At 37.3% G+C, this 21,644-nt stretch overlaps 1 protein-coding gene across 1 annotated transcript; it reads left to right on the forward strand.

Moving 5' to 3' along the window:
- Positions 1–902: 902 nt before the first annotated feature.
- Positions 903–21,323, forward strand: LOC127793055 (uncharacterized). Its single transcript, XM_052323822.1, has 10 exons — positions 903–1,460; positions 2,498–3,009; positions 13,524–13,723; positions 14,866–15,033; positions 15,885–16,199; positions 18,305–18,463; positions 18,542–18,691; positions 18,848–19,054; positions 19,337–19,591; positions 19,722–21,323. Exons 1-10 carry the CDS (start codon positions 1,100–1,102, stop codon positions 21,019–21,021), a joined length of 3,627 nt encoding a protein of 1,208 aa, XP_052179782.1. The 5' UTR covers positions 903–1,099; the 3' UTR covers positions 21,022–21,323.
- The last annotated feature ends 321 nt before the right edge of the window (positions 21,324–21,644 follow it).

Here is a 21,644-nt window from a genome sequence, read left to right on the forward strand (position 1 = left end):
TACGTGGACTGATTTTTAATATTACAAAATAATTTCAAAACGTTTATAAATTTATAAAAATATTATGAAAATATATTTTTAGTTTTTTTTTTTTACATTTCGAGAACAAAAACATATTGAAAACGCAAAAACGACACTTTCCATTTTTTTTTTTTTTGGTGCATCACAACCGTTGTTTGTGTTTCACCATGATTTTATCTATATAAATTGATCGAATTGACATATTATATCAATCAAAATATCAATATCCACTACAAGAGAGGTGTTTGGCTCATCGAGTTGACTATTTATAAAATATTAAACAAAAATTTGTGAGGTGTCCCTATTGCTTGCCACCATCATCCTAGTTTTTTTGGCTACCATTGTCGCCCATCATTGTTGCCCCCATCGGCCATCACTTGTTGCCCTCATTGACTGCCATCAACAACGTTGGTCGCTACCCCATCATCTCTTCCGTCGGCTATTGCCCTTCTTTGTTTCAACTTCTTTTCCATTGCCCCATCGACCGTTGTTGTCTCCACCCTCATCTTTTTCGTTTGTGCTTCTTCTCCTTGCTGTCATTATATATATATATGTATATGTATATATATACATAACAATAAATATATATATAATAATATTGTATTAATATATTTTTAATAATTATACATAATTTATCAATAAAAATGTACATGATTCAACATTATATCCATTTTGGTTTTTTTGTCAGATTTTGATAATTTATTAGATTTTTCGAAATAAAACACATAACTATAAATTAATAGCTTAAAAATAACGTTATTAATTTAAATATTATATAACTTTTAAGTTTTATACAATTTAAAACTAAATAACTTAAAAAGTTATTAAAAAATAGGGCAAGCCAAACACCCCTAAGAGGGGTATTCCCAATCCTAGTTGGGCCTAACCATGCCTTCCCTTGGAATTCAAAACCCATCCTCCAAACCTCTCCTCTGTTTCCAAATTCGGTGAAAGGTTTCATCACCGCCAGTAGCCTCCTTCTCACTACCGTTGAGTCCATAAACCCTAACCTCTGCCCAAATCACATTCGGATCTCCCCCATCTCCGTTCTCCGATTCATTCGAAACCCTAGCCCACAATGCCAGTCGAGATGGTCTCTGATGCCGACGATGACGACGGAGAATTCTCCGGAAGCGACGCCGACAATGGTTTTGACGAGGATATGGAAGCCCTAAGGAGGGCTTGCATTCTCACCGGAACTGATCCTCAATCCATCGACTCCGGCCCCACCGCCGACCCTAACGGCACCGCCGACTCCGACGAGGATGACCTCGAATTGGTCCGTGGGATTCAGCAACGGTTCTCGGCTTGCACTCAGGCTGAGGGGTCCCTGTTTACGAACCCCCTCAGCACGATTCTCCCGGTTGCCTCTGACGAGGACGAGGACGATTTCGAGACTCTTCGCGCCATTCAGAGGCGGTTCACGGGCTACGAGACAGGTAGTTCCTTGTTACTGGTTGAGTACAGTGATTGCGGTCTTGTTGAGTTTACAATACGTGCATTGGGGTATGCTATTCGATTTACATCGTTGGTAATTATGCCGCTTCGCTTTGCTTTGTTTAATGGAAGATTTGTGGAGGGCACGGGTGGGTGAAAAGAGAAAACTCAATACTATAGAATTGTTATTTAGTATTGCATAGCATATGGCATAGACTTGAGAGTTTATGCTTTAAGACAGCAGCTGCCTTTTTTCAATCATCGAACTGTTGTCAATGACAAGCCTTCCATCCTGTCTCACGAGATGTACTACTGATTCATGGTCCATTTTTGCTTTTCTTCAGTTGTTTATTGAATGCAAATTGTTCAAATATTTATTTTTATTTTGATTGAGATATCATCATCACATAGGGGTTTCTTTTCCTAATATTAGTTGTCAGTTTCTGAAGATGATCTGGAGTGTACTGGTTTCAAGACAAAACATGTAACAGAGATATATCATCTTTGAGAATATAGATTTTTCAGCACCGTGGTTCTTGAGAATATGCAATGGTGCATTGCGCTGTGTTTGTGCGCGCGCTTGTGCGCCAAAGTGAAGTGCTGCTATTTTGAGTGGTTGTTCCTGTTATTACATTAATCTTTTTCTGCAGTAGTGCAGTTTCTTGTATGCATATGTTTGTTGTTCCCAATATTGTGGTTTGCACTCCAAGGATCAGTTCATCACTTTATTTTCTTTTTCCTTTATTTTTTTTTATTTCCTCAATGTTGGATTGATCATATAATTTAGAGTTTTTAGCTATTGATTAGCAATTACAATAACATGGTGTCGCCCCTCATGTGTCATGCTTGCTTGAGGATATCCAGAAAGATTCTTGATGTAGTTGACTGGCCCGGTCCTCATTATTGTATCTGCCTGCATCTCTTTAGTTCTTTATATATATCTCCCTCACATCGTCTTACAAGCTATGAGCATCTTTTTGTCTTTTCTATGTTCCCTAAAAGTTGTGAGCATCTTTCAATTGTTGTTATTTTGATACAGAGAGTCTAAAGAATAGCACAGGGGATTATTTAAATAAGCCGGAACAAGTTCATGCCACTGACATAGCATTGAAGGAGGGAACTTCCAACCATTTTGTTTTAGGCACAAGTAATTTTCCTAAAGGGTTTCCAGATTCTTTGGATGCCGGAAATACCTTCCAGAATTCAGAATCATTCAAAGACGATGTTCCTGAGCCAGCTGGATTGATTGAGTGGCAGCAACCAGAAAATCATGACTTGGCTATAATTCCATCGAGAGGCTCTGGCTTTCCAAAGTCTGCACAGATGTTTATTGATGCCATCAAGAAGAATAGGGCCTGTCAGAAATTTCTTCGAAGTAAGCTGGGCGAGGTTGAAGCAAGGATCGAAGAAAACAAAAAACTGACACAGCGTGTTAAAATTTTGAAAGACTTCCAACTTTCTTGCAAAAAACGAACTGGGCGAGCGTTATCCCAGAAGAAGGATGCTCGAGTTCAGCTGATTTCAGAAACAAAGCCAGGAGCTAATTCAAAGGTCATTCTTTTAGTCATCTTTATGTTATTTTCTGATGTATTTTCTTCAACTATGCAAAAAAATTAAAGATGCAGGAGTCTTGTTTGTCACATTGCCATTTTGTGCTTTTCATATCGAAAAAAAGAAATTTATCTTTGCATCTATTTTTGTGCTGCATATTTTTGCTGGAAAATGGTTACCATGGTTAGATTCTTAGCACAAAGATAGGTTGTCTTGAATGGGCGGGCTTCCATATTTGATGCTAAACACAAAGAGGAAGTTTCTTTTAATTTTTAAATTTGTTTCCTCCCTTCATGCTTACTTTTTAAACAAAAATGCAAGTGATTGTGAACTTCCATCTCATTAACTTTTTTCTATCAAAGATTAGACTTATTTGTGAACCTCAAATGTACTTCCCCTCAAGAGCTTTATTATAGTTTTAGATTTCCAATGCCTAAACTGCAATCTGACCTAGGGTAAACAAACCTCATCCCATCTGACCAGATGGAATTTGACTTCCTTACCCAAACCTCCCCAGGGAAAATCTCTTATCTAGTTTCAACTGAAACAGCAATTTGTAATAGTGACAGAAAATAAGTAGGTATTCTTTCAACTGTGATTTGGTGCTTTTAATAAGGGTAATGCTCTCGCTCTTTGGAAAATGCTCTCTTCTGAGATGCTAATCTGGATTCATTGTTTTCAATTACATCACCCCAAATTGCTTCACACTTAATAGGCCAGATGAGGGTAAACCTGAATACTTGGTTGGCAAAGATCCTACTTTACACTCAAGGACATTTACTAGGAATTGAATATCTGTAGCCTCTCCCACAGTAATGATTTCACTTTTGGAAAGATTAATCTCTAAGCCAGACATAATTTTGGAACACCACAGATAATCGTATAATACTAAACTCTCTCATTAGTATCACACAAAAGAACTGTATCATCCACAAAAAATCAAACCTAGACTCTCATAAAAAATTAGTTAGAGAAGGGCCTCCAAAACCAATATGAAATGGAAGTGAGATAAAACAATCCCCTTTTCTTAGACTTCTTGAGCTTTTAAAAAAATCTTTAGGAACTCAATTACTAACTTAATAGTTGACAGTTGAACTACAATACTTCACCTAAGAATGCTGTATCCTCAAAGCTCATTATGTTTAACCTAAGAAGTAAAAACTTCCAACAAACATGACCATAATTTGTAAGTCTTTCCCATGCCCACTGACAGATCAAACTAGGAATGGATCCTTTAGTCTTGAATCTAGACATTCTTTGCACTACCTAGCATCTATAATTTTCTACCCCTACAAAAACATTTTGAGAATTGGAAATTACTAGATATTTTTGTGAACTCAACCTTTTTGAAAGTATTTTAGCTAAAATGTCAATATGTCATACAGATTTCTAATCAAGGTAATAGGATCAAAATGGTTAAGCCTCCTTATTTCTTGGGGATCAACTCTATGAAAGATGCATTTAGAACTTTTTCAAAGAGAAAAAAAAGTAACTCCTTATCTACTGCTAAAACCTCAGCTCCCATGTATTCCAACAATGCTAAAGGGGTACTGTCACGAATGTAGGGTTCGTGATGGGTTAGAAGAGGAATTGGGGAAGAACAAAGAAGAAAGGAAGGGGGAGATTGAAGAGAATTAGGGAGAAAATTAAGAGAAATGAGGGAGAGCAGAATAGAGAGAAACAACAGGGAGAATTGGAGAGAGAGAAAGTAGTGATTCAATATCAATTTTCAGCATATCCCCTTCCTACAGCTGAGACAATATATATATAGTCTCACTTAGTTACCAAACAAAACTCTCTAACCAACTAAGTTACAAGACAAAAAGGGAAATAACAGAATAACAACACCCATGTGTTGTAACCAAATTACAAAGATACCCCCTAACTATAATTGTAACTCAATTACAGTTTTGTCCCTATAATACTCAAGATCATGACAATTTCCCCCCCTTGAAATGTTTCTTGTCCCCAAGAAACTTATTACCACCTAGTCGTTGCTTCTTCATCCAATGCCTGCCTTCTCTATTTGATTTTTCTTTCTTTCTATTCTTGTCCTTCTAGGCCTTTTCTTCTTCCTCGTTCTTAAGTATCCAAGATCAATCCCCGTTGTAATTCGGCCTAGAACTTCAATAGGAGCAATTCGATAGAGTTCAAGTTCAATACCAGCGGCAGTTGTTCCTACACCTCCATGGTGCACCATAGCTGCACATTGAAAGATATCATCAGCATCCTCGAAATGCAGCAATGGAAGATTGCAGATTTGCCTTGGACACTCATACCAAGGTTGCTTGTGAGCATTAGCCTTAGGTGCTGCTACAACTTCAATTTTAGCCAACAAATCATCCTTCCATACGGTAGACAGCAACTTGGATTTTCTAGTAGGAGCAAAAACCCACACAACAGCGATAGTTTTTGTTTTCTTCAGCAAACCCTTCGATTCCTTCCGCTATATCCCTTAGTTTTCCTCCAGATAGTGCTGTCTTCACCTTCTCGTTGCCTATTTTAACCCAAGTCAAATCCATATTTTGTTCCGAATGTGATTGTTCCTCAGATTTTCGACTTATCGAAAATCTGAGGAAAGGCTTCAGCAACATCATCCACACCGATGGCTGGTCCTTTAGTCTGATTTGTTTGATCCAATGTTGTCCCATTTTCCACAAACTTCTGATCTGGAGCAGTCCCAAACCCTTCTGCCCCTGCACTAGCCACGCGGGGTAACAAGTTGGCTTTGGCTTCCACTATCACTTCATCACTTGCTTCCCTATTATTTCCTTGCAGCCTTTCAGTAGATGCCTCTTGGGGTATTATTTTTTCTTCTAACTTCTCAATTACTGCAACTAAATCCCCTTCCTGCCATCTTGAGTTCTTCTTCGGTTGGTCCATTTTGAGAAATTCCTCCTTGTTAAAACTTTCATGATAATCATCGAAGTATTCCACTGGAAAATTGTAATGATATTTCTTAGATAGTATCATTGCAAATTCTTGCAACTTCTCGTGAAACATTCGGCCGAATTCCTTGCACTCTTCATCAAACCCACTGCTGGTTCCATTGCTCAATTGGCTGATCCCCTTCTTATGTTCCTTGTTGCTGCTAACTGAAAATGCAGTCGTCTTTGGCCGCCATTGAAGCTCCATTTCAGCTGAAAATGAAGCATTCATCTGTTGCAATTGAGGCTCCATGTATGCATTGCTCCCCTTGGCTTTGTTTCCCTTTGCTCACAGCCTCAAGCACCAACAACCAATGAGCTGGATAAGCTGGAAGAGTCCACTTCCCACATGAAATCCGCCGAATCTGCTGCGCCCTCTGATCTACAGTTGAGTTTCCAATTAAGGCTGACTAATGCGACAGATAAACAGCCTCCATATAATCAATTGACTCCAAAATAGCTACTATGCCTTCGCCTAACTAAATTAATCAACTCTGCTGCGCCTTCCATGTTCGAACTGAGGGGGCTCACTTGCTTGGAGATTTACATATTCGTCTCCTCAATCCAAATCGATCAGCCAGCACCGGGTTACCACTTCAACTCCGGCTCACTGAAATCGCAGCCGTGGATGGACCTCCTGCTTGCCTCCAAGAAAATCGATCCACTCTTCCGCTTCTGTGGCTTACGGTTAATGAACGCCACCTCACCCACTGCTTCCAGAAGTCGCCTAGACTTAATTCGCCTCAAACAGAATCCGCAAAGATTTGGGTTGGCTTCGCCTTCAAGTCTGGAGCGTCACAACAGCACTCTTTGCTGAAGTAGCTCTAGTACATGGTCAGATGAATAAACTGTCAGGAGCTCGTTTGAGAGTCGGTTTGGCTGCTTTGCTCTCGTTTCGGTAATGGAGGAAGAAGGGTGAAGCAACCGAAGAAGGCCACTCGATTAACTCAAGCAGAAGGAGTCGATGGCCAAGGAACTGCTCTCACCTAGTATTTTCGAAATCTGGTAGCAACTACAATAGGTTCAAGAGGTCGCCCAGATCCACTTCTTACCGTCTGGGTTGAAATCACTGACCAATCAAAGCGGAGTACCCCATAGAACTCCGGTTGGAATTCTCGATCAAAATCGCAACACCCAGCCGCGCCTATAGGAAGATTATCGGTCTAGTCAGACTGGACTTCCGGTTTGGTCGCACTCTCTGGGCCGTCCGCTTCACCTGTGATGGACTCCGCTCGCCTTGGACAGTCACAACCTCTGGCTGTGTCCACGTCAACACCTTCGACGGACTCCTTACTGCAATCCTAACGACTGGCCGAGGATGGTAAGGCTTTGATACCAATTGTCACGAACCTAGGATTCGTGATGGGTTAGAAGAGGAATTGGGGAAGAACAAAGAAGAAAGGAAGGGGGAGATTGAGGAGAATTAGGGAGAAAATTAAGAGAAATGAGGGAGAGTAGAATAGAGAGAAATGAGAGGGAGAATTGGAGAGAGAGAAAGTAGTGATTCAATATCAATTTTCAGCATATCCCCTTCCTACAGCTGAGGCAATGTATATATAGCCTCACTTAGCTACCAAACAAAACTCTCTAACCAACTAAGCTACAAGACAAAAAGAGAAATAATAGAATAACAACACTCATGTGCTGTAACCAAATTACAAGGATACCCACTAACTATAATTGTAACTCAATTACAGCTTTGCCCCTATAATACCCAAGATCGTGACAGGTATCTTCTTATCCAAGGGCTTTGTCACAACTTTGACATTTAATATCTTTAATTGTTCATACAAAAAAAAAAAAAAAAAAAAGAGGAAGAAAAAACACAATAAGCTAGCATTGGTAACTAACAAAGCTTACCTATTGTTGGAAGAATCCAAGGCATGAAACATAGCATACATGGCATGGATTAAACTCCTAGATTAAGGAGTTCTGGAAGATAATGCTAACTAAAATCTAGGAATGTTTTTAGATATTTCTCATGTATATTTGTAGTTTAAATGTATATTATCTATTGCTGTAAAGTATGAGAGATTTTAGGAGATATCTTAAGAGAGATTGTAGGAGTTTTTTTAAGACTTTTGCTGTATAAATTTCTCCCTAAAGCTAATGTATTATTGACGGGTGAAAGATTGATTTTACCCTAGCTATTTCTTCATGGTATTAGAGCCATCTCCTGTGGTGCCTGATTTTTTCCATTAATCCATCTCAAGAAGTTGGGTTGATACTTTGAGATGGCAAACAACTCCAATAGTGAGGTGACCACCTCTAATCCTCCTCCGGTGAGGACTTTTCCTTTGGTTCCACCTCTCTCAACGGCCTTAGACAGTCCTTCTTTCTAAATTACACAACACAAACTGAATGGAACTAATTTTCGAGAATGGTTCCAATTAGTCTTGTTGGTTGTTAGAGGCAAAGGCAAGGAAGGCTACCTAACTAGAGATATAGCAAGGCTAAGCTCAGAATCTGCTGCTTCAAGCATATGGGAGGCCGATGATGCCATTGTTATGGCTTGGTTAGTTAATTCAATGGAGTCTAAAATCGGTAGGACATATCTCTTCTACAAAACAGCTTGTGAGATATGGCAGGCTGTCCAAGAAATATACTCTGACTTAGAAAACATTGCTTAATGTTTTCAAGTTTGATCTCTCATTTGAAACACAAAACGAGGTACTAATTTGGTCACTGAATATTTTAATATTCTAATAGCTTTGTGGCAAGAGATGGATCTCTTCTATGAGATTAAATGGGAGTGCACAACATATGGTAAAAAATCTGGTAAGATGATGGAGAAGGAGAGAGTGTTTGATTTCCTTCATGGATTAAACTCAGAGTTAGATGAAGTTAGGGGTCGGTTGCTAGGGATGAAACCTTTTCCAACCATCAGGGAAGTATTTGCTGAAGTTAGGAGGGAAGAAAGTCATGTTCTCGGAGTTAGGACACTCTTTTAATTAAGTCTATTCCCCTGCATCAGCCTTAAATACTTCGACGGGAAAAACTCCTCTATCTTCTATAGGGGAGATTGCAAGAGAAAAACAATGGTGTAACCATTGTAACAGGCTCTATCACGCACGAGAGACTTATGCTGGAAAATCCATGGAAAATCAGCTAACTGGAAGCCTAAGAATCAAATAAGAGGAGGACAAGCTGGAGGCTAATCAGTCTATATGGTGGAAGCCGAGAAAGGGAATCCAACACCTCTTACCATCACAACAACTCAACTGGAAGTATTACAACAACTTCTCAGCCAAACAAAGGTGACTAAATCAGAGAATGCAGAAAATCCTACTCCTACGGTTTCTTTGGCCACAAAAGGTAATATTGCCTATTCTCTTATATCTCTAAGAATACCTACCAGCAGTCGGATTATAGACACTGGTGCCTCAGATCACATGACATGTTCTTTAAATTTATTGTCCAATTTTGAATCATGTGATAAACCTACAAGTGTCTCTATGGTTGATGGTACAATATCCTTTGCAAAGGGAAAAGGAACAGCTGTGGTAGGAGGATTAATACTTAAATCAGTCCTTTATGTCCCGAACTCTGCAGTGTAATTTAATATCAATAAGCATATTTACAATTGACAGGGACTGCAGTGTGATATTCTCTAATTTTTTTTGTGTTTTTCAGGATCTATCCTCGGGGAAGATGATTGACAGTGTTGAGATGAAAGGAGGGCTCTATCAAACACCAAGGCATGATCATTCTACTGATTCTAGGACTTGGTTTTTATATTCTTTAGATCTTGTTTCAGATTCAGATATTATGTTATGGCATAAGCAGTTAGGACACCCAAGTTTTGAATATCTTAAACTCTTGTATCCTTCTTTATTGAGCAATAAAATTCACAATTATTCTTGTGAACAGTGTATTCTTGCAAAATAGGCCAGGATACCTCATTCTAATCATGTTTATACTTCCTCTACACCTTTTCACTTAGTTTATAGTGATATTTGGGGGCCTTCTCGAATCACAACCCTCACCAATACACGATAGTTTATGACCTTTATTGATGACCACACAACGGTTTGCTAGGTTTTTTTGATGAAAGAAAAATTTGAAACCTTTTCTATATTCAAAAGGTTTCATCATATGGTGCAGAATGTGTTTCAATCCTCCATTCATGTTTTGAGAATTGATAATGGTAGGGAATACTTTTTTAATGAATTCAACACATACTTAATTGAGCATGGTATCATTCACCAAAACTCATGTCCTTATAACCCTCAACAAAAATGGAATTGCCGAAAGGAAGAATCGTCATCTGCTTGAAATAGCTAGAGCAATGATGTTTACTACTTCTGTTCCAAATTCATATTGGGGGGAAGTCGTTTTGACCTTTGCCTATCTTATCAATTGCATACCTTCCAAAATCCTAAAGTTTAGGACCCCTTTGGCTATCCTCCTTGATGTTTTTCCTCATCATGCTAGAGTTCTAAACTCTCTCACTCCTCATGTGTTTGGATGTACTATTTTTGTTCACCAAAATCCATCCACTCCATCCAAACTCAATCCTAAGGCCATCAAATGCATTTTTGTGGGCTACTCTTCATCACAACATGGATACAAATGCTACAATCCTAGTACCCACAAATTTGTTATTTCCTATGATGTTTCTTTTCTTGAAAACCAATCTTTCTTTCAGCCTTACTCTCAACCAGCCCACATTCCAGAAACAACCACTAGTTGGAATTCTTTGTTTTTGGATACATCTCCTTCTCTTTCTTTTCCTACTGCTGATCCTAATCATGTGCCTGAATTTTATCAAAGGGGAGAACATAAGAGAGACGACCGAGCCCAGAAGAGTGATCAAATTCAAGCTGAACCACCCTTATTGGTGTATTCAAGAAGGCCTTGTGACCCTCAACATCAACAGCAGCCCATGACATCTGAACCGAGGGTAAGCCTAGAAAAGGCAAAGGAAAAGGAGGCTGATATTACTAATAGGGAAAATAGAAATGAAGTACAGCAGGAGCGTGAGCTGGAATATGATCTAGATGCTCCCATTGCTTGAAGGAAAGGAGTCAGATCATGCACCAAGTGTCTTAAGTATCCTATTTTAGAATTTTTGGGATATACAAAGCTGTATCCTAAATTCAAGGCATTCACAGAAAATGTTGATGATGAGGCAATTCCTAAAGATATCTAAAGTGCATTGCAAGAGGGAAAATGGAGGAAAGTAGTTATGGAAGAAATGCTAGCCTTGGAAAAGAATGGTACTTGGGAAATAATGGATCTTCCATATGTAAAACACACAGTTGGCAGCAAGTGGGTGTTCACCATAAAGTACAACTCAGATGGGAAAGTGGATAGATACAAAGCAACGCTTGTAGCTCAAGATTTTACCCAAACGCTAGGTCTTGACTATGAAGAAACATTTGCACCGGTGGCTAAACTTAACTCTATCCGTATATTATTGTCATTGATAGTCAATTTGGACTGGGGACTCCATCAACTAGACATAAAAAATGCCTTCTTGAATGGTGAGTTGGAAGAATAAGTCTACATGAGAATTACCCCTGGTTTTGAAAGAAAAGATACAAGAGGAAAGGTATGTAGATTGAAAAAATCCTTGTATGGCCTAAAGCAATCTTCTCGGGCATGGTTCAAGAGGTTTAGTGACACACTAAACCACCTAGGATAGAAACAAGGGCAAACAGATCACACTTTCTTCACAAAAGTTGATAGCAAGGGTAAGAGAACAATCCTAATAGTCTATGTAGATGATATAATCATCAACGAAGACAATGATCAAGAGATAGAAAGATTGAAGCAGCAACTGAGGTAAAAGACTTGGGAGAGTTGAGATATTTCTTGGGGATTGAAGTAGCAATAAGCAGTGCAGGTATTTTCATATCTCAAAGAAAATACACTCTTGATCTGCTAAAAGAGACAGGAAAGCTTGGGTGTAAGCCTGCAAGCACTCCATTAGAACCCAACTGGAAAAACAAAAAAGAGGACAATGAGAAACAACCAGTGGAGATTGGAAGGTATCAACGTTTGGTGGGGAAATTGATTTATCTTTCACATACACGTCCAGATATTGCATATGCAGTGAGTATAATTAGCCAATTCATGCATTTCCCAACCAAAAGACACCTAGAAGCTGCCTACCATATCTGAAGGTATTTATAGGGGACTCCCAAGAAGGGAATGCTATTCAAGAAAAGCAAGGATAGAGGAATAAGAAGCTTTGCAGATGCAGATTGGGCTGGATCCATTGAGGATAACAAGTCTACATCAGCATATTGTATTAAGTTTTGGGGGAATTTGGTCACATGGAGAAGCAAGAAGCAACAAGTTGTCTCTCGTAGCAATGCTAAGGCCGAGTATAGAGCCATTGCACAGTGCATTTGTGAGGTAATTTGGGTGGAAAGGTTCATGGAAGACTTATCTATTCCTATAACTAGACCTAAAGTACTTTATACTGATAGTAAATTAGCTATAAGTATAGTAAATAACTCAGACTAGCATGATCGGATGAAACATGTGTCAAGGGTGAGCTGGAAAATGGAGACATGAACTTGACTTATGTTCCCACCAAAGATCAAGAAGCAAACATCTTGATCAAAGCAATGCAAAAGCATGGTTTTAAAGTGATTGGAAGCAAGTTGAGAATGATTGACATCTATTCACTAGCTTGAGCGAGAGTGTTGGAAGAATCCAAGGCGTGAAATGTGGCATACACGGCAGAGATTAAACTCATATATTAAGAAGGAATTCTGGAAAATAATGCTAGCTAAAATCTAGGAATGTTTTTAGATATTTCTCATATATATTTGTAGTTTAAATGTATATTATTTACTGCTGTAAAGTAGAATAGATTTTAGGAGATATCTTAGGAGAGATTATAGGAGATTTTTTAGGACTTTTGCTGTATAAATTTATTGCTAAAGCTGATGTATTATTGACGGGTGAAAGATTGATTTTACCCTAGCTATTTCTTCACCTATCAAACATGAGTGTCAAACTTAAAAACATTGAGGACAGTTTTAACATATAGATACTGAACATATGTTGTAGCATCTTGTATATTGAACATCAAGGAGTAGATATTTTTAATTACCACTCAAGTTTACGCCCATTAATCTAGAGTAAATACTACATCATATTACAAAAATAATTGTGGTTTCAATCAAATAGGACTTCAACATGATAGTCATTGGTGTTGTTGCTTAACAGATTGGCTAAGAATATGTTAAGAGCAATCAAAAAATTAAGGTGCTCTATCCTTAGCCCATATAGTTGGATAAAGGCTTTGTATGTTTTGTGCTTTAACAAGTCCCTAACTCTTCTATGGTCATGGTGTGCCTTTAACACTATCCTCTTCCTGATTCTTTAAATATGGTCAAGCATGTTAGCAGCTGATTGCTTTTTAGGTGGACCTAGATTTCAAGAAGAATATATTGGTTTTATGCTATTTGATAAGTTCATCTTTAAATATTAGTTATGATATTTGATGTATGAAGTATATTCGTCCATTCGCATTGGTTCTATCTTTATATTGGTAGCTTCCATTGGAAATGGGCCTTGAGACTTTAAAAGAAAAATATTATTGACATATGCTTTTTATGGTCATTGCAGCTCAATGGAAAAAAGGTGTCACCATTGTGTTATGGCCCTGATGAAAATTCTCATTCTGCTATTTATAGAACAGTATTGGCTAGACATCCCATGTCATTGGGTAGGGAAAAGTGGTCTAGTGAAGAAAGGGAGAATCTTGCTAAGGGAATAAAACAACTACTCCAAGAACTGTTGCTCCAAAGATCTGTTGATTTGATCAGGTATACTTTTTCTTATTTTGCCATGATAAAAGCTATAGGGGTTTACAAGACAATGGTCCTGTTTGTTGTAGTTTAAAAGCTGTAACTTCTAGCTTTTAGTTTCAAAAAAGTTGGGATGTAGTGTTTGTTTTAGCTTATAGAATTCTAATTTATAGCTTCTACTAGCTTTTAGAAGGGGTAGAAGCTGGCTTTTTCAAAACTGGGGTACCCCAGCTTTTACAACTTCTACTTAAATAATTACATTTGTATGACAATTTTGCCCTTATTTTTAGCAAAGAATTACACTCTTGTCTACGCAATCATGGGTTTTTCTTCTCCACCGCCATCTCCATTTTCAAATCTCTTCCTCTCTCTCGTCATCTTCCTCTCTCTCTATACTTTAATTAATTTTTTTTATAACACTTGAAACTTATATATATACACTAATTAATTTTTAAATTATCATTCTATAACTACTAAGGGTATTATGGACAATTATACAAAAATAAGTTATTTTACAGCTTATGGTATCAAACACCACAACTACTTAACTACAACTTCTAAGAAGCTACAGCAAACAGGTTCACAACTTATTCTAAATTTTAGAAGCTATAATCTAAGAAACTATAAGCTATAATTTCTTTAATTAAGCTGCAACAAACGGGGCCAATGCCCATGTCCTGATTGCTTACATTATAAGTACACCATAAAATGTGGTATCTTGGCCTTGTAGTTAATTATAATCACAAGAAGAGCATGAGGGGTTTACTTATCATTTTATGTTTTTAGTTCATTTAATATTTTTGTTTAGAGAAAGTTTTCTATAATTTTATTTGTTAAATTATTTTTTTTGGTAATTATGCTAATAAAACACAGACCATGTTTAAGCAGAACCCTTCCTTGGAAGTTGTGTTTCTTAGAGGAATTTGCATCTTGAAGTGTGTCATTGACCATCTTTAAACCATTGGATTTGTAAAGTTAGTTTGCTGGTAATTGTGTTAATAAAACATGGAACGTTTTTGAGAAGATCCCTTCCTTGGAAATTGTGCTGTCAATGAGTTTAGCATCTTGAAATGTGTATTATTCAATCTATATATCTATATAGTAAAAGTTTCTGTTCAGTAATTTTTCTCTAAAGTATATATTAACCAAACTTTCAACAGTGATGTGGACGGAGCTGGAGGGTCAAGTGATTTTGATGGTATTATTGCATCAATTAGAGATCTGGATGTCACCCCTGAGAGTATTAGATCGTTTCTACCCAATGTTAACTGGGAGCGGTTGGCTTCTATGTGTGTTTCAGGACGTTCTGGTGCAGAATGTGAATCAAGGTAATTCAATAATTTTTTCATAAAAGATCCAAGATTAGTTGTTAATTTTTTATTTACTTTCTGTGTCATCCTCAAATTGCGTGATTCACCATGAGGCTTTAGCAAGTAGATATTGTGTTGCATAGAGGAGATATGCTAGCACAGAAAATTCTTTTTTTGTATGTCACTGGTTTGTAGCAGTTGGTATCCTAATAGTGTCACTTCTTCTGTTAAATGGTTGTAAGATGATGTATGAAGAGTCGGCTTAGTTTGGTTTATAGAAAGTGTTCTTTTTATACCTCATGACCTAAATGTGCACTTGTCAAGTCCACTATGAGGTTAATATACCCTTTAAAGAAATTAGAATTACATTGTAAGTTCAAAATTAAGATGAAAATTAATTATACACTAAAAACAATGTAGTTTTATGATTGTTTATTTTCCCTCTGAAATTTTAACTATTAGGAATTTTAAATTTAGAAACTTTTTATTGAATTGCATTATAAATTCAAAATTACAATGAAGATTGATTATAAAGTAAAAATAATGTAGTATTTGACCGGATTTACGCCATTTTACTTTCTGTGAAGCATGTATATCCTTCAACCATGCTTGCATCTGGGACATTGATGTTGATTGTCCTGACAGAGTCATGGCCATTGGATTTGAACTAAAGCGTAAATCATATCGGTCGGAAGTCAAGAAAAACTTGTATTTTACTAAAAATAATGGTGCTGGATGCACCTGCAGCCCAAAGTTTTCATAGGGTCGATAATGCTGTAATGCTTTTGTCTTCCTTCTGCTACATCAATGATAAAAATGGATTCCTTTTTGCAACCCTTCTAGATAATGTGTCTGAGTAATTCTTGCAGGTGGTTGAACTATGAAGACCCCTTAATTAATAATAATCCGTGGACTAAAATGGAGGACAAGAAGCTTCTGCATGTTGTCCAAGAAAGGGGGATCAGTAACTGGATTGATATTGCTGTCTTGTTGGGAACAAACAGGACCCCATTTCAGTGCTTGGCTCGGTATCAAAGAAGTCTTAATCCCTCAATAATGAAGAGGAACTGGACTGAGGATGATGATGATAAGCTTCGTAGTGCTATAGAAACTTTTGGTGAGAGCAATTGGCAGCTTGTGGCTTCTATGTTAGAAGGAAGGACTGGTACCCAATGCTCTAACAGGTCAGTAAGGAACCATAAGTACAAGTACATTTTAAAGTCAGGTGGCTTTCTAACTAAAAACAGGGTGCTACATGGACAAAAATATCCACAAAACAAATATTTTCTGATGTAGAATTCTATGTTTATGTTCTTTTCAATGGAAAATATGACACAAGATATAATGGCCTTACAAAATATATGGCCATGGATAGAGATGATTGGAGAGCTAGAACCCATGCAGCAGACTTCTTCTAGTAGGATTAAGGCTTGTGATGACATGAAGTTCTTTTGATTGGACTTAGTATTTTTCCCTTATTTGCAGATTTTGTATGTTCAGCATTAGCCCTTGTTCTTATACATGAGTTTTTCCTTAAATTTTGGCTGTGTATGCATAAAATTTCTTCAAATAAAGAGGGCAAGTTATTAGCAGATAGTTTTGCAATAGGTTTGGTGCTTGTCTGATTTGTTGTTATTGTGTTTTACAAGCGTTCCTCCATTGTTGAATATTCAATAGAGCAATATGCAGATTTAATTCACACTATTAATTACTTGCTGCAAGGATGCGAAAGCCTTATGGTTTCTGCCAATTCTGCTATGGAACGTATTCCAATAGTGGAAAACCATGATATGGAAAATAACAAATAAGAACACTTATCTTGAATAAGCGATTAGCTTTGTACATTTACAATCAAATATGAGAATAAGTCTTTCAAAGTCATTTTGTACTTCTTAGTTCTGGAAGCTTGTAAAGTGGAAGTTTCTTATTGCGGAACCATAACTTATCATGTTGGAGCAAGTGGCAACATGCTAAAGTGGTTTGACTCTCTGACTGGTATTATGATCTAGGAGAAATATTGCATGGGATACAATATTACTATTGAAGTAGTTAAGTCTTAATTGAAAGACTATGTTAACTGTAGTACACATCTAATTGGGACTGTTGAAGTAATGAGAATGGTAATGATCTGATCATTATGTCCAATACTTGTTTCATATTGGGAAGAAAATATAACTGTTCTAACTTTTGTACCTAAAGTTACCTTGAACTTGGAGTGTCCCTGGAATAATTTGTTACCCCATAGAATACATCATTCCTTAAAATCAATCATGTAAAAAGACCCAATTCTAGGAGCATTATGGCCTTTTCTGATAGATTTTCTCTCTTTTTGACCCTTTCTCTTGATTTATATCTCTCTGGATATAATTCCTTTCCAACAAAAAATAACTCAAAAGGAAAAATTAAATAAATACATAAATAGCTTTGGAATGTGATGCTTTATGTTTTAAAGGAAAAATAAATCTGACTTGTTGGGGTGGTAGGTTTGTTGTATGACACTGCTCTACTCCATGCTTTTCGCTGCTGTTGTTTCCACCTCTTGTTCTATGAAGGTTAATGCTGTGTTTTTGTAGTTATATTTAGCACATTTTTCTAGGAGTTACAAGATTCAAACATTGGATTTCAGACATGTTGAAAGGTCTATGGTAGTTTGCATGAAGTTTCTCCTGCATTAGCAATCTCTTTAAGTGCATCAATTCTTTACATGAAGCAGTTGTTCCTTTTGATATGTATTATGGACACGATCCAATCTATTTCATGGATGAAAGAAACGGTTAATATCAGAAAGAGAGGGCAGTGACAGAGGGTACACAAATGTAACCCAGCAAAGATAATTGCTTGTAATATTTCTACTGGGGTGTAACATTAGGAATACAATGAAGCTGTTTACCTTATATTTAAAGAGAATATGTGCATAAAATTTTTGTGTGGATCTATTTGAAGTTATGCACTTCAACTAAATTAGCTTCAATAACAGTGAAGATGAATGAATAGACCAAATAATAACCTTATCTTCTATTTGGTATGTTACAATGGCTGATTTAACTAGTAGCTCCTTGCATCCCAAGGTGGCTCTTACTTTAGTTGTTTCGGTTTCATGTAGCTGGAGTTCCTAAAAAAAAATCGTATTTGTTTTAAAAGATAAATTTTTGTTCGATTATTTTGGTGATTTAGTGGCATGCCATTTCTGGGTTATTTTGTTCAAACTACAATTTTTAATGCTTTCTTTTAAATGCTTGATACATCAGTAAAATGAATTCTCAGTACCTACGTATGATTTATGTTGCAGATGGATAAAAACCCTTCATCCAGCTAGGCAAAAAGTAGGTAGGTGGACTTCAGATGAGGATAAACGACTAAAAGTGGCTGTGATGCTTTTTGGTCCTAAAACCTGGAGAAAAATAGCTCAGTTTGTGCCTGGTCGAACTCATGTGCAATGTAGAGAAAGGTAAATAAATCTCAAATTTGGAGTTCATCCTTGCATGGTTAATGCTTTCTAATGGTAAAGAGTTGGTTTTGGTGGCAGATGGTTCAATAGCTTGGATCCTTCTTTGAATTTGGGTGAATGGACTGAAGAAGAGGATTCAAGATTGAAAGAAGCAATTGGAGAACATGGATATTACTGGTCCAAGGTTGCTGCATGCCTTCCTCGACGTACTGATAACCAGTGCAGGAGGTATGAGTACTAATAGATGGACAGTATTTTGTCTCAATTTTTTATGGTGTTCTCTCCAGTTATTTGTCAAATTTGCAGTCTAAACTCTTTATCTTCTGTTTTTTTTTTTTTCCTTTATTCCTTTTGTTAAATTTTTTCTATCTCTGGTATTATTAGGAGATGGAAAGTGTTGCTTCCACATGAAGTTCCATTGCTCCAAGCAGCTAGAAAGATACAGAAAGCTGCCCTGATATCAAACTTTGTAGATCGGGAGTCAGAACGACCTGCCCTTGGACCAAATGATTTTGTATCACTTGGAATAAAGAATTCAGTTTCTGAATCTGAAAATATGGCAACTTCTGGGAAACAAAAGAGGAAATCAAGGTACAAATATCAGATGCTCTGTCAGTGATTTATGTACTATTTTGTGTCTATTTTGTTGATCTTGATTTATTTACAATAAAAGAGGGCAGTATCCAAGGCAACTTTTGGTTCTCAGAAAATTATGCTGCTTGTCATGAATTTCAAACTTCTTTATAATAATGCAAAACTCTCAACTCCCTCGGCCAAAATTATGCCGTCACAGTTTAATATCATAATTTTGTCATGGATGCATGCCACATGTCATTGCTTTCGTTTATTTACAGCAGTTATTTTGATATTCAGGTCAAAGAGACCTGCGAAGCAAGCTCAAAGTTGTTCCAACAAAGTCCCCTCATTTACCAATGGCAATGACGTTGAGCTTGAGACTTCTGGTGGTATTGATGCCATTTCGAAGAAGAAGAGAGTGAAGAAGCCCTATTCAAAGAATAAAAGAAGTTCCGGACCAACTCAAGATGGGATGAAACACGATCAAGAAGTTGGATCATTTGATGGGCAAACAAAAAAGGAGTCTTCTAGGCGGCTGAAAAGGAAACCTGGGTACAATACCTGCACTCATCAGTCTTGTTTTCCAACTTTCTGCATACCCAATACCCGCACTCATCAGTCTTGCTTACCAACTTTCTGCATTTACTCTAGCTAATCTGATTTAATTCATCTGGTCCAACAGAGAGAGTCTAGAAGGGAAGGAGATAGACATGGCTTCCAGCGATATTGCCGTTCCAAAAAAGAAAGTGAGAGGAACACAGCCACGTTCAAGGAAGCATGAAGGTACTGGATTGAACAAAGCTCGCCTATCAGCTTGTGAAGATTCAGAATTACGAATTATGACTTCGGGAGAAGGGGATGGAGGTGGGGGTGATGCGTCAAAGAATAAAAAAGCCTCTGAGCCAGGTCAAAGGAAGAAAAAATGTGACAAACTACAAGATGATGTATCAGGAATGATCGGGTCTGAAGAGGTTGCAAGCCCTGGGAGAGATGATTCTATTTTAGTGAAGAATAAAAGGTTGTCTTTGCCACATCTGGAGCAAGATAAGCATACCTATCCAAGTCTAGATTCAACATCATTAACAATAACAAAAGGTAATGGATTTGAAGCCTTTGGGAGTGTTGGTGTGAGAGACAAGAATGTTCCTTATTCAAGAAGTGAATGTAGTAGACTTCTGGCCGAACTTCCAGAGATGAGCGGACCCAGTGACGTTGATCCAAAGCAAGATAAGCATACTGATGCGATTCCAGATACATCATCATTTAGGGTCGCAAATGATAATGAAGTTGAAGCCTTTGGCAGTGATGGTGTGCGGAAAAAGGACCCTTCTAAACTACATTCAAGGAGAAATAAATATAGTAGACTCCTGCAGGAGTTTTCACAGAGAATTGATTCCAGTGAAGCCGAAACCTTGGGCGTGGATGATGCCATTTTGAAGAACACTGGTCTAAATCATTCATCATCTTCAAAATCATTTACTATCACTGAGAAGCAGGTTGTGGCCTTTGATGGAAATGGTGCGGCCATAAAGAAAAGAACAGCCTCTGAGCCATGCTCCAGCAGTAAATGTACTAATGACCGTCCACAGAACAGCGGGCATCTTCCATTACCTCCAGAAGGTTTGAGCATAAGAGCCATGGATGCTGATGAGTATGACATGACACTCTCTTCCTTTATTAAGAACAAGATGAAGAAGCGAAAGCTGAACTTTGTCAAAAAGGACAAGGATGCTTCCGGGGGTAACTGCCGGAATGGTAGAAAGAATGGTGTTTTGTCATCTCAACCAATGCAGTCGAGTCACTTGGAGGATCCTCCACCAGTTGCTGTTGATGTAATTGACTCTGGGAAATCAAACCCGGTTGCTGGGGGGAGCTCTTCTCTTCGCGAATCACTGAAAGCACCATCGAGCATCGATCTTGCTGGTGAGGTACCAGCCGGTGATGAAGCCAACGACGCATGCTCTCCCCCCTGCCGGATTTGAGAAAATAGAAGGTAAGTCAAAACTTGCAAGTTATATTTTCTATGGGATTGCTTTTTTGTGCTGTGTTGTGTTGAAGGCTGGCGTTTTAGCCATAAAAGAGGAGAAGGAAAGAAATCGTTTATTGGAGCTTTTGGGTGCAGCAGCAGGAGGATATTTTGAGAGATGAATTTTGAAGAGTCATCTGTATAGTCGCATAATTGGTATTGGTAGAATGAGTTGTACAGACTTTATATAAACTGAGGTAAATTTTATTATCAATTTGGATATATTTCAATAGATGTGTTTTCAAAATTTCAATATAATTTGGATTGCTCCGATACCTAATTTTAGTTTTCAGTTTGTATTGTTTTTAATTTTAAAATAATTTTGTTTGTTGATAAAATGTTACAAAATACAATATTTTATCATTTACTAATAAAATTATTTTAAAATTAAAAATAATATACTTTGTCTAAAAGTGAGAGATTTAATAATATAATAGAATTAAATGGTATTAAAATAAATAAATGAAATGGTTTGAAAAATACTCTTTTGTCATTTCAAAGAGGAGGGAATGGAAGCCTCTTATTATTTAATTTCATTCAACTCAATTCCATTCTAATTTATTTTCCCAAACATGTCCT

This window comes from Diospyros lotus, unplaced genomic scaffold, assembly GCF_014633365.1.
Source record: "Diospyros lotus cultivar Yz01 unplaced genomic scaffold, ASM1463336v1 superscaf1, whole genome shotgun sequence".
NCBI classification, from domain to species: domain Eukaryota; kingdom Viridiplantae; phylum Streptophyta; class Magnoliopsida; order Ericales; family Ebenaceae; genus Diospyros; species Diospyros lotus.